Source organism: Rhyacophila brunnea, unplaced genomic scaffold (assembly GCF_057557595.1).
Source record: "Rhyacophila brunnea isolate RB1 unplaced genomic scaffold, BYU_Rbru_1.0 scaffold_14, whole genome shotgun sequence".
NCBI lineage: Eukaryota > Metazoa > Arthropoda > Insecta > Trichoptera > Rhyacophilidae > Rhyacophila > Rhyacophila brunnea.
In genome coordinates, this window is record NW_028232796.1 from 32,559,159 (window position 1) to 32,573,799 (window position 14,641).

Genomic DNA, 14,641 nt, shown 5'->3' on the forward strand with positions numbered 1-14,641 from the left:
GTCTGTTAGTTTATCAATATAATCAATCTCTCGATCACATCGATCTCATCAATACATCAGTATCCGCGATTAATAACATCACGGTGTCATCTTTATTCTTGTATCGATATGTAAACTCTTCCTTCATAACATCCAAAGCAACAACGACCATTTATCTCCTCCACCTCATCTACCGCAAAAAATATTATCACGAAATTAGTATGTAAACGTTTTATACAAACTCTTCTGAATAAAAATCATCGGTTAAAAAATCTGAAATGGGGAACGTTTTTGTGGGGAAAAGAGAATATTATATTATTGAAATGGAAATGCAAAAGCCAGTCGCCATCTTATACCAAGGCTTTGAAACGTGAGAAATACATAGCTTTATAGTTTATTACATATTTCTCCACACTACAACTGCACCCAGAAGGTAACGAACGCACTTCCCATTGTTGTTTTGTTTCGACAATCATTTATTTAAGATCATGCGTAAAACACATCGCTTGGCCGGCGTGAAAAACCAACGTTTTTAGGTCGCTTGTGAAAATTACTAGTTCTGGCATCGCTGCTAAGATATTGTGCTATTTATTATGAAGTAGGTACCCGTTCGAGAAAATTATCCTAATTATAATATTATTTTGAAGAATTAAATAAATGATTGTCTTACCTTGACAGGAAGTTTTGGAAGTCCTCCACCGGGAGGAACCCCTCTTGCCCCCCTCTTCACCTGTTCGAGTTGCCTCTCCTTCGTCTTTAATTCCTCCAACTGAAATCAGGAAAATATCCCATACAATAAATATATATACAAAAAATAGGTATATTAGGTACATGGCACTTAACGTCAGCGGACAGCAGAGCCAGTCCAACAAGATTTGTTTTCTTCCTTAACTTCCTTCTTTAAGCACTACGGTACATGGTTGTAGCATCAGTCCCGTGTAGTTCCGTTTCGGGACGGAATGAGCACTTAAAATCACTTTTATCAGATACGTTTATAGCGTCATGGAAGGCGGCCGTGCAAATCCACGGCTGTACATAGGTGTTGGTGGGAAAAAAAATAGTCCTTAATCCTCGTACAACGCCCCCTCCCCCCAGCATCCAAATCATCCCCTTATATAGTCAACTAAAACTAAACTACATCCCCTGTATTTTAAATAAGTAAAAAAATTGTACCTAGAATAACATATCTTTCGGTGCTTATTCAATTTTTGTGTCAATTCATATGAAGAAAACTAAAATTTCCAAACCCATTTTACCGCAAACCCGTCAATGTTTTTAATTGCACTTTTCCGAATGTCTTATTGCTGGACATACGATATTATACTGCATATTGTCTACAGATATTATATTCCATCCACAAAAAGGACACAGTATAGAAAGAGTTAAAAAGGGATAATTACTTAAATATTTATAAATGGGCATGCGATGGAAAAGGTTTCTCGTTCTACCAACTATGACTATATCCATCCGCACGCAATGTGATTAAAAGGTCTTCTAAAATTCATAATTAAATCTGTAAGTATATACATTAGGAATAATTTTCCATACAACTTTTTTATTTATAATAATAATATATTAATCACAAATTTCACCGTAGCGTAGTTTTATGACATTCATATAAAATTTAGTAATTCTCTTACGTCTTGTAAGTGACAAAAGTTACACCCACAACATTTTTAAATACCGGAATATCGCTTTCACTACCTGTTGTAACTACATTTTCTTTGGCATTCAGAAGTTGTCACCCGCAGGTGTTTATTAACTTTTTCTTATTTTTGACACACCTGTTTATTAGTTTAACTCTGACATTAAATGCACGTATCTATTATATGTATGAATATATTAAATATGTTCCTACATACATTGTCGCAAAGCCTTTGTTCAGAACAAAGTTAAATTTTCTATTTATAAAACAGAAATATCTCGTACATTATGATAATTGTTATGTAAATGAATAAGTTTTTTTGTTTTTATGAATTTAATGGATTTAAAAAAAGAATTATGTTAAAATTCTTATTCAGCTAGGTACTCATAAATACAAAATAACTACATTCGTGAACAATCCTACTTGTAGACATCTGGATTTACACAAATGAATGTAATAATATTTGAAAAAGGTTGGAGTATGCGCTTCATAACTTTGCACTCCGGCTCTAGGATAAAAATATTTTTTTTACATAATATCTTCTCTTCTCTTCGACCATGTCTGATCCTAGTAGGATCATATGGGCCTCCACAGCGTAGAGGTTTGTATTAACAGATTTTGTTTTTTTACGAGAAATGGATGTCAGCCACTTGCTCAACCTATCAGGTCCATACCCTGACTCACACACAAATTGAAAAACAAATGTACTTGCCAGACCCAGGATTTGAACCTGGGACCCAACTGATAGTCCAACGCTTAAGCCGCGCGGCCACTGTGGGCGTAAAATATTATATACATATCATTAGACATAATATATTATAATTATATTTATTTATTTATTACTACTTTTATTAATACAAGTGAATATCATAAATTGATCTAATTTTATGCGAGGTAATCAGGCAAGGAGGTGTATCACTGCAGTCAGCATCTAACAAATAGTTCATCTTCTTATTGTACCATTCCCTAGTGGAGGTCGGCTACCGTCAAGGCGATCTTATTTTTGTCGTCTGCTACCTGGAACAGTTCAGTGGATCTGCACTCGTATCAATCACGGAGGTTCTTAAGCCACGAAATGCGACGCCGTCCTCTGCTACGCTTACCGTTTATCTTTCCTTGAATGACAAGTTGGGGAACGCTGTACTTTTGTCCTCTCATAATGTGGCCGAGATACTGCAGTTTCCTGGTTTTGATAATACTTAGTTACATGCCGCAAATTATTTCAGTTTCTCTAAAATTACAAGTCAATTGAAAACTCCAATATTATATTAAAATATAATTTTAACATTGAATTATTTATAAGTATAGGCACGAATATAGAAATTTAATATACTCTGGGACCGGTGAAAAAATAAGTTGAATTGTAAAATTCTTCATTCAAAAGTGCAAGGAGAGATGTACCATGTAACCTCAACCAGACGAGAAACGGCGATATGATAGCGATTCGCAGTCAAAACTTCGGGACATTTTATAAATAAAATCATCCGTTACATGTAAATTGTACGTAAAACATTTCACCGTAGCATAAGTTCACCGTGAGCTTTCTTACCAGAAAGAGATGACCGTATATTATACGTTCTTCAATTTTATTAAATTCATTATGAACATTAATTCAATTTTCATAAATTTATTAAAATTCGTGAATTCATAACCTAACCTAACCTACAAATAATCCAGTAGGTATTACTATCGGCTATTTTTAAAATTTGTTTGCTGCTGGCTTCCTGTAAAGTGTAAACCGACAAGAATCGTGTTTTATTTAGACATAAATTTTAGTCAGTACTATACGACCCAAAAAGGTTGGACGGTCTTTAATATACTGCTATATATTTCCGATACAACATTTCGCATATATACAAGTTTCCAGACACGAAAAAATACCCCAAGTGGCCGACCCACACTGTAGGATATATTATGAATCAGTGCTCGAAATATAAAATCTTACGAACCGGAGCGCTGAATAATCATTCAAAAATATCAAATTATGTTAAATATTTTTCGGATATCATAAGGGCGATATGCCTAATAATCAGGGTTTCATTTATACTTGAAAGGGCTCTGCGCTAATACACATTACCCCCCCCCCCCCAATACAACATTGAAATGTAGTTTTTTTTTAATTGGTACCTACTCATTTCTGCAAAATCACTTATTTTTTGTCAATTTTCTTAGAATTGGGTTCTTATCTTCAAAATTCTAGAAGCTCGTACATTTATATATTCTTTCGCTGCAAGGTTCTTTTGTGATTTCAAATTATTTTTCAGGTTCCGGAGACCTACTAATTTAAGGTCCTGGACCTGTAACCCCTTTAGCCCTTTTTGTAAACACATCTGAAGTCTGAACAGCCTATATTATATTATAGACCTTGCAGGACTAATCATTAATAAATAATATTATACACATTTTGTCAACGATTTTTTTTCCCACGAATCAGTTCTTACAACTTTAAAAACTACATACCTACATGCAATATTATCTCAATAACATGAAACGGAACGCAATTTTCAAAGAAGCCACGAGCCGGAACGGTATCTTTTAGAATTTCACGAACAGGAACGGCGCTCCGGTGCGTTCCGGTCTATTTTGAGCCCTGTTATGAATTATAATTTTGCAGAACAATTCTTGCAAACTTCCTATCGAATCGAATTCGCAACTGCATTAAGTTTTAATACCAGCAAAAGTTTATCCTTTCTGCCCCATCAGTAATAACACCTTCCACAGTGATTACTTTACGATTCATCCGTGATTTCTAAATATTTAACCGAAATTTTGCCGCGTAATTACCGGGCATGAATATTTTAAAGCCAACGCTGCGAGCCCACACATGTCAGACAAAATGAGTTATTCCCACGGCGCGGTACAATATTCTATAAATTATGCATCGGAGATCAAAACAACACAGGTTTACTATCAAATAAAAGCTGGACATCAATTCGGAAAGATATCACATGTAGTGTAACGTGACGCAATGACGAACGGGAAAATTACTGTGACTCGACATTTCGGTTTCCACTATAAAGCTCTACGTCTCTTGGGTATTGGAAAATTTCACTATGCTGATGAGAATAACTTTGACAATTACCCTACAGCCAAATATATGACTTACGCTTTCATATGCACTGTGATAATTCTAATTGGATATACATGTTCTGAAACGGCGTTTGCTATAAAAGTATGGATAGACAAACGCGAATCTAGCTTACAATTTTTCGCGTTCACACTAGTTGGCGTTCATATTTTTGCGTCAATAAAAATACTAATTCTTATTAAAAACAATAAAATTATACAAAAAATTGTAAGAGTTCTTGAAGTAGATTCAGCAAGATTTAACGGTGATCCAAAAATACTAGCACAATCTATGAAGTTTACTAAAATAGTAACAGGATTTTTTGTAGTGATGGGAGAGATAACCATTCTATGCATGGCAATTCATAGTATAACTGTGGATTTTGAAAGAAAACGTTTAATACGACTTTCTAATTATACTTTACATCTTCGAAGAGATACTCCGTTTACTGCATATGTTCCTTGGAACACTGATGAAGATTGGCCGTACGTTGCTGGGTTTATTTTCTGTGTCGGAGGAATGTTCTGGGTTGGCACTACACTCATTATATGTGACACAATGGTTGCTTCGATAATGACGCATATCAGTGGTCAATTCCGAATGGTGCAAAAGGTTGTTGAAACTGTCGGCGATAGAGCTTTGGATATTCTAACGCAAAAGCTTACCGCAAATAAACTAAGAAGTTTGCATTTGAATAAGCTTCGAATTAAAAGAAGCTGCCAAAAGGTATCGTTTATTCTCAAGGAAAATGAGTATTTGATTATTGAAAAGGACGAATACCAAGTGAGAAAAGATCGCTTGATGTTTTATTTTACTGATAATGATTTTGACATTGCCATTACCGAATGCATGAAAGAAGCGATTGAATACCATCAGCTCATAATAGAGTAAGTATATTGTTTTATATATTCTTTACAGATTTTAATATATATTCTTTTTAAGACTACAGCATGCCTAGAGGCCCGATGACAGACATAACTGTGGTTAAACAGTAGTGTATTTAGTAATACAAGTGAAACAATCACAAACATCCAAGCTTTGAGAAAATCACATAATATATTGTGTGATCGAACCTGGAGCCCCGGATGAAACTGTGCGCCTTACACACTACACCACGAGAGCCGCATAATACATAATTATTTAGGTACATAATTAGTTATTTGGGGTGTTGGTGAATTAAACAAGACAATTTATTATCACTGGGGACAGATAGGGGAGTTATGGATACATAACAGTCCTATCCTAAGATCATATGGATCTCCACAGAGTGGAGGCTGTAGAAACAGATTTTTATTTTTGCGAGAAATGGATGTTAACTATTTTAGGTCTATACTCTGGGTTTAGGTCTTCATACATGTGATTTTTTTAAATATAAAAATAAGTAGTCGGCTTTGTCACACAGAGGCAGCAAATGACTATAATGTGCACGTATGATCACAATCACATAAATATAGTGTGTCCACACCGGGATCGAACCCGGAGCTTCAAGATGAAAGGTCAGCGCCTTAAGCACTGCACCACGAGAGCCGCCCATATTACACCTAAAGTTAGAAATATAAGTGCCAGAACTGACATCATAATATATCAGTAAATTAATGATCTTCATAATAATAATAATATGTCCTACGACTCAATCTTTCTGAAACTTTTTTTAGCATGTAACCCTCTTTCGAGTCTAATTTTAATTTCTGTGGCTACACCCCCGTAAAAGTTTCTTAATGGAATTAAAAAAAAACACTAAAAATTATCATTAATTTTAAAATTATAAAACGGATTTTTAATAAAAATAATTAAAATATTTTTTTATGAATATGTAGGTAGTACTTAGTTATATTATTTTTTTAATTGAAGTAAATATTGGTGTTTCATTTAATATGAAGTGTGATTATTGTGACTGATGTAGTCTAGCAAGTTTTTATTTTGTCTTATTTTAATCGTTTTAATAGGTTATTACATAATTTATTGTAATATTGTATTCGGACTTTACCCCCTCCCAGAGTTTACTACTCCCCTAACATATTCAGTACCCGACGGTTGAGAAATACTGTAGGTAATGTTTTAGTGAAATTATAACTATGTCGATAGATCTCTAAGGGTGTCATTTTTTTTAAATTAAAATTATTATTACTTAATATTTTCACTATAGGGAGTTTATGAAAAGAATCTTCTTATGTTGTAGGCTGCTAGATCTTATTTTATTCGTATTATTCAAAATTTCATCTACTTTACTGCCAGGAAGTAGAATCAGAATATTACCATATAATTAATTTACTATTTGATGTGGGCAAGTGACTCTAAAGTTCTGTCATATTGTGCAATACATTACATGATCAACCATTGCTAACGTGTCGGTGGCTAGAAGCGTCAATAATGTAATATTAAATCGAGTTTTGTTATGACACCCATTGTTTTCTTCGATACAGAAAGTAGAGACATATTAATTGCATCATCGATAATTTTTAGAAGATATCGTAACAATGCAAGTTTTTTTTGTAAAACGAAGCCTGTAATTATTATAACACGCTGTTAATACGTATGCCCCGTTACACACACGAAATACTTATGCTATTAATTGTGTGCATGTTATTCAAAAAGTAACCAACCCACAGTTTGCCATGGAATGAGTTAAATGTAGGTGCATACAGAAAAATCGGTACCGTTCGGTTATAAGGAATACAGCGGAAAACACATTTTTAAAATAGCCGGTATACTGGACTATTTGTTAGTTTACCCTAACCAAACCTAACCTAATCTAACCTAACCTAACCCAACCTAACCTAAACTAAACTAACCCAAACTAACAAATAATCCAGTATATCGGGTATTTTCAAAATGTGTTTTCCGCTGTATTCCTCATAACCGAACAGTACCGAAAAATCTGTTAATACGACCTTCTGATCACAAGCCTACATGATCTTTTTAGGATCGGACATGGTTAAAATATATATTATCGTCTCCTCAATACTCCAACTAGATAACTCGATTTTCACTGTTTTTGAGATAGCTATTGAATATGATTCTACATTTCTTTCTCTACAAAATGATAAAACTAGGAAGGTCAGAAGTTAATGGGAACTGTATTAATTTTGTGTTTGAAAATATTAGATACCTTTAAAACCATACTTCCATTACATAAATAAAATAATATACCTATCGACATTTTTTTTTCATACAGTTGAACATTATTTAATTGTTCCCAATTAGACAAGCACAATTTTCCATTTTTATTTTAAATAATAATTATAGCCTAGATTTATGTTAATCAAGTAAAGTTTAAATTTTATTTTCCCAACAATGACCAAATCAGACTTATCTAGTTGTAGTATTGAGGTGACGATATATATATATATATATAATATATTTCTCTCTATTCGTGAAAAATACTCTTGAAGATACTTTTGAAGAATTTCGTAATAATTAATACTTGTATGACTGGTTTGAACTGTTTCGAGGCCCCATTTAATTATTATGACGAACTAATTGCATCATCTGCGTCAAATAAAATAAATCCTCACCGAACTAAGATGATTGTGTCATAGTCATATTGATTTATTACAATAAGAAATTTTAAATATCAAAATATTATCGACCGAGAGTGCTTGGTGGAATTTGAATTTAAATTCTAATGGAATAGTACAAAACTTTCATCCGTTAGAACCAACAGCATTATTTAATACCTATAATATATTTAAATATCGAATTAGGACAAAATATAAATAATAAAATCAACTTTAAATAAATTATGGTTTTACTATGGCCAAGTCAGTGGTTATTTTTCAAAAAATATGATTTTCATCATCAATAGAAATAAACCCTCGAATTGTGATTTCGCCATCGAAGTTGCTATTTTAATATGTTAACCCTTACCCACCTAATGTTAGTGTTTGATTATAATATACGCCTCTGCTAAACTTTATAGCGTGTTAACACTACTTAATATTTTGCTGGTGTGGGATGGTTTCTTTCTGCATAACGCCATAGTAATTATAGAATGCACCGATGCATATCTAACTGAATCGATACGTAATGATATTATAATCTTTCCGTTGTTTCGTAACTTTGTGTTGTTTACGTTTGATTTAAAACAAATTGACACCTAACCTTGAATATATTAATACTTTTAGCCACCTACGTTAAGCCAAATCGCTGCATTAAGGCGCCAGGTGATTGTTTATAACTAACTGTTAGACCCACACTTAAAATGCAAGAAATCATTTATTAAGTATTTGTGTTACAAGCAATTTCTCTCAAAGTTATCATTTGTCAAGAATGCTTTAGGAAGTTATTTACCCACAGTTGTGACATTTTATACTATAATAACAACACACTATACATATTATTGACATACCAGGTTATTTATATGATAATTGATGATATATAGGTTAGGTTTATATATATTATGTGTGTATTATTAGTACAATAAATTGAAGTGTATATCTGTGGATTCTAACTATTTACCTTTTTATCAGCGTTTTGACTATTACCATAATACCTAACACAATATTAATAAAACTTCCACGGGTTATAGATTTAATTGTTGTTAACAAATTTGTAAGGTTTCATTTCGATTTCAATTCTTACATTATATGTATTCAAAATAAAGAGCAAAGGGATTAAGTGTTGAGTTTTGACCAACTTTACATGATCTGTGTAAAATTTACTAGTAACATTTTGGCATATAATAAAATATGTAGGTATGTATGATTAATTTACAATATCTTCAGTGAGTTATTAAATTCACCGATGAGACAAAATTTAAATTTTATAGAAAAACTGTCTCACAAAGTCATAAGCCTAAAAATAAGTTTCAAAATAAATTTATTTATTTCAATGACACGTAATCGGAGCTTGTTATCATCGATTTTTTTTAATAGCTTCGATATAATACGTATATTGGAGTTATTAAAATGAGACATGATTCATCGGCGACTTCTATAGTTTTGATGATTTATATTATACAATATTGAGGCTTAATAATTAGATAAAAAAAAAACATTTTGACAAAATTGTCACATCTGAGGTTTTAAAAGCTCAGCGAAACTATTTATATTTTTTTCAATTTTACTGACTTATTCCTTTTTTACCCTTTAGACACATATTATGTAAATATGGTCTACGAGCTTATTACTATTAGTAGGTATTTAAAATACATATAATTATGTTATCTTTCAATTTCAGGATAACGAATGATCTTCAAACAGCTTATAACCAGGCCTTTTTATGTCAAACACTTTCGAGCTTTTATGTGATCGGACTTATATTGGTTCAAACTGCTCAGGTAATCAATCATAACACATATTCGCATCGTGATTTCGAGATTAAAGATTAAATGCAAAATAACTGCAAAATTCGTGAACTTGATAATGTAAAAGTGAATTAACTGAAAGAACATGCAATATAATGTAGATATAAACCAAATATTATGTATTTTCTTTAGAAACTCTATTTCTCCTAACAAAGCGAAGACTTCAAACCCTAATATATCCAAAATATGTCTTTTATAGATGCCTTAGTTTTACACTCACGGTGTGATTATTTTTCTTATAAAGAAAAGTCTTCTTTTAAATCAAGAAGTTTGACATGACCTCTAAAATCGGACATACCTAATACAAATTTCTTTGTGCTTTGTGTGCATGTTCTATAATGTATCCGATGACCTTGAGTTTTGTTCTAGAATACACATTTATACAACCCTCAATATCTAAATTATCAACTAAACAACTTTTCGCAGCAAACCCACGATTATACCTACATGAAAAAATATGATTAGAACACGTAAATACTCTGTATGAAAAGTTATAAAATATAACCATTTTATTTCTAAAATTTGATTACACTCCATGAACTCATGTTTATAAAATATTTATAGCAACGAAATTTAAATATTTTATCCTGTTTCAAACACTAAATATTTATTAATAAACAGAAACTAATACGAGTATCAATATATTTTATTGAAATACTAATATTTACTGTATTATTTGAGAATAATAAAATTGTACATTAAACATTTTTTTTACAATTACACATTATTCACTGATTTCATTTTAATCCTCGGATTGTCAATAATTATTTTTAATCTAAGTTGAATATTAATTATATTATTTACTCACCGTCTATGTGTCGATAAGAGGTACGCGGACCCTACTTTGGGGGTCATTTTAATTGATGTACATATTATAAATAAATTAATAAGTATTTATTTTCAGGACGTATCAAATATATACAGTCTACGTTTTTTCAATACCGTTGGCTTTCTAATGTCTATTCTGTGGCAACTATTCATTCAGACATACAGTGCCAATGAGATAACAATAGAGGTATGTGTTTTATATGTATTTTATAATTATAATATAAGTATAACTATCCATTTGTTACGGTGCACTAATGATGATCTTGTATGTTTACAGTATTTAATACTTTTTATACCAATATTTTATTTAAATATACATTTTGTATTTATACTTACAAATCCAATAGTGGATAGTTCTTATTATCATTCTATACAACGTTTAAATTATCTATCCAATTCTTTTGATTTTTCTATGGCTTGGTAGGTATAGCTTATTTTGTTGAAAAATATCCATTGATATCTCGATAACTACAATTTTTTTATCGCTGTTAATAGGACCTTGTTAATCGAAATATAACTGCTTATATAATTAAAGACTGCTTTAAAAAATGAACAACAAATTAATACTCGTAGAATAAAAATACGTATTCAGTGACGTCCCTATACAAAGTTTCGCCCTCAAGCAGGCTTAGAATGCCATCCGCTTTCATGTCTAGTTTAAAATTGTCTGATTCGCAAACCTATTACCTAATTACCTAGTTTATTATTTATTTTCGGCTATATTAAACTGACAAATACACCAAAAATCTTTAAATTGAATTGACATACACACCAAAAATTAGAGCATTTACACAAAACTGTGGAGATCTGTGGCGCTGGCTCAGAGACACCCTTGTAAAAACGTTACCTGTGAATTAAACCGCCATTACAATGTAACAGTAGTTGTGTTGTTAGGATGTTTTATGATTCGAATTTTTTTAATCTAAGATCTAATCTACTTTCTAAAGAAGCGACCACATCATCTGCTTCATTGAAAACAAGTTACTGCTCTCAAAAGTTATAATATTTGTATTCGTTCCTTCATTCGCCGCCCATTATAATGTGTCCTATGCAATGCATGACCTACCCACCCCCACGGGACGTCACTGTACGTATTTCTATATTATTTAATAGTATCTTTGTTTTGTAGTGTACAAATGAATATTAATAAGAAATGAAAATATAATTAATATTAAATTCTACAGGTTTTTAAAAAGGTTTTGTCGATAGCTACTTCGGTCATAACACCATTATCAAGACTATCTGGTCTAATGGTGTTACGACCGAAATAGCTATCGACGAAACCTTTTTAAAAACCTGTAGAATTTAATATTAATTATATTTTCATTTCTTGTAAAATGGAAATCTACCAAGTAAATGCTAACTTAATTAATGAATATGAATAACTTTAAACTTAAATATTACATATGTATCATGTATTTAAAAGTTATTGCTTATTGAATTAAAAATATAATTTTGCATTGAAATAAGTTTTAAAATATTAAATGTTGATGTTTTTTACAAATTTTCAGGCTGAAAAGGTATCAATTAGCGCCTATAGCTGCCGTTGGTATTACGGTTCGCGTCGTTGTTCCAGGCTTTTGGCGGTCCTCCTACAGAAAGCTCAACGTAATCTTTACCTAACAGCCGGTAACTTCGCCCCTATGTCAAATGCGCTTTTTGTTTCGGTTAGTATACATTTATATTAAATAAACACCTCTCCAATATGTATTTGATCGAATGCAAGGACCCGTTTGGTTCGGGAAATGACTAATAACCATTAGTCGTAAAAAAATTGTTTATATTATTAATATTATGAACCGATGGTACTCGATGGAATTTGAATTTAAATTCTAATGGATTTAAGTTTTGTACTAAATATTCCATTTGAACCGTCTTTTGCGACCCGGGTTTCGCCTTTCTGCATATTTATTTTAGGCACTATGTACACTCATCAAAGGGCAAATATACAATGACAACGTATATTTATAACAACACAATTAACTCTAACTCATATAAAAAATCAATTATTAATTCCCAATACGTTACCATTGACCCCAGAATGGACGATTTTACACCTCTTGAGTGTAGTATTTTTACAACATTTTTATTAGCTCGTATTCTTATTTGTCCGGTGGTTGTTTATCCAGTGTAAATCTTGCAATCGATTTTTAACTAACTTCCCGATTAGCTAGAAATTTTAAACTTTTAGAATATATCAGAACACGATGCGGATGCAATCTTTTAATACTCTTAGCCATCTTTAAGTAGAATTGAATTCATTTTCAGTTAATTCTGTTTTTGTATGAAAAGTTATTTCGGAAGAAATCCGTAATCCAATCCACTATTATTGGTTGCTAAGTGGGTGGTCCTAGCAACTTAATTATTAATATATACTAATATATACGTGCGTTACTATGGAAATCAAAATGACACTTCAGTATTCTATATTTGTTTGTTTTTTATTTACTTCATATCAAGTACAAGTTTGAGCATATTGAGCATAATAATTGAACAGAAAATTTTAAAACGTTGTATATAAAAAGTTCTTTTTATCTTGTAATTATTATTGTTTATAATTACTAATGATCTATTATTAGGTTTTGACGATTATATACGCTTATCAAGTGTATTATTATTGATAAGGTAGGGGTTCTTTTACAAACACTTCAACTATTCACAATTTGTTTGTTATATATATATTTTTATAGTGATCCTTGACTTAATAGGTAGGTGATAAATTTTTTACCTACTTTATTGTATTGATTTGTTATATAAGTTGTAGTTAATTGTAGATATTCTAATTATATTATTAGTGTATATTTGCCTTTTGGTGAGTATAGTGCCTGAAGATGCAGAAAGGCGAAACACGGGTCGCAAAAAACGACTAAAATAGAATAGTACAAAAGTATAAACTCCCTAAACCATTTTTCTGACTGCGCGCCTGCCAAATGGACGCCCATATTAAAGTTCACTTAGAACCGAGAAAATCACTATATTATTAAATTTACTATTGTTTTTAATGAAGTGTACGTCAAATCGATATATACCTACATTCAATAATAATTTATTTGACACTAAATTAAAAACTTTTTTTTGCAGATTATCAAAAGTGCATATCAAATATTTACACTTATAACAACAGTTATGAAACCAGATAAATAATTTATAAAAATATTTGTCACGTTAAATACGTAAGTATAAATAATAATATAAGTATTACAATCGACTATAGTTATGTTGAAAATGATCATGTTTAACTATCAGATATATACCTATAAACCTATGTTTAGTCTATTCACAAGGTAAAAAGATAATAAAATATATACATTTTTGCACTGAATAAAATGTTTTATTGTTGAATAGATATATATATTATTATTTTTCTATTGTGTCAATATTCCTGAAATTAGTACTAAGGCAAAAGGCTTTAAGACCTAAAGTGATGATTTAAGGCCTGAACAAAAATGATGCATGAGTGCGAGTGAGAAAGTATTCGGCACCCTTACAATCTCTGCGACACGCGCTAGAGTAAGATAAAAGGTCTGCATATGTGTGAGCTAGTTTCCAAAAGTATCGCCATCAAATCGGGGCGAAACGCTTCACATAGCGTCGATAACTTGCGAGCTCGTGTTGCTAAAATTGATATTTTTTGTTTTAAACATAAAGTCAGTGTAAATATTTTTAGATAATTAAGTAGAAAAGATGGTTCTGTGTGTTGTCTTAAAACGTGGTAGCCGTACTGATAAGCAAGAAGATGGTATTACGTTTCATAGGTAAGTTGATACATATTCGTGATAATTTATTTGTATTTTATTATATATTTTAATATCAGTGA

General features: G+C 31.4%; 2 protein-coding genes across 4 annotated transcripts in view; one reads left to right on the forward strand and one right to left on the reverse strand.

Annotated features, from left to right (window-relative positions):
- Positions 1-14,641, reverse strand: part of LOC147075871 (uncharacterized) — a 364,751-nt gene that overhangs the window by 299,661 nt on the left and 50,449 nt on the right. For all 3 annotated transcript variants that reach the window (XM_085942199.1, XM_085942200.1, XM_085942198.1), the window contains exon 4: positions 650-748. In XM_085942199.1, the coding sequence (XP_085798325.1) occupies positions 650-748 (99 nt within the window). The remainder of the gene's footprint in view (positions 1-649; positions 749-14,641) is intronic.
- LOC147075872 (odorant receptor coreceptor-like) lies at positions 4,593-13,968 on the forward strand. Its single transcript, XM_085942201.1, has 5 exons — positions 4,593-5,578; positions 9,870-9,969; positions 10,901-11,011; positions 12,336-12,491; positions 13,906-13,968. The coding sequence occupies exons 1-5, from the start codon at positions 4,593-4,595 to the stop codon at positions 13,966-13,968; spliced, it is 1,416 nt and encodes a 471-aa protein (XP_085798327.1).

Coding starts and splice junctions, on each gene's coding strand:
- LOC147075872 (XM_085942201.1), top strand. CDS start 4,593: ATGACGAACGGGAAAATTACTGTGACTCGACATTTCGGTTTCCACTAT. Junction 5,579..9,869: donor TACCATCAGCTCATAATAGA/GTAAGTATATTG, acceptor TTTCAATTTCAG/GATAACGAATGATCTTCAAA. Junction 12,492..13,905: donor CAAATGCGCTTTTTGTTTCG/GTTAGTATACAT, acceptor TTTTTTTTGCAG/ATTATCAAAAGTGCATATCA.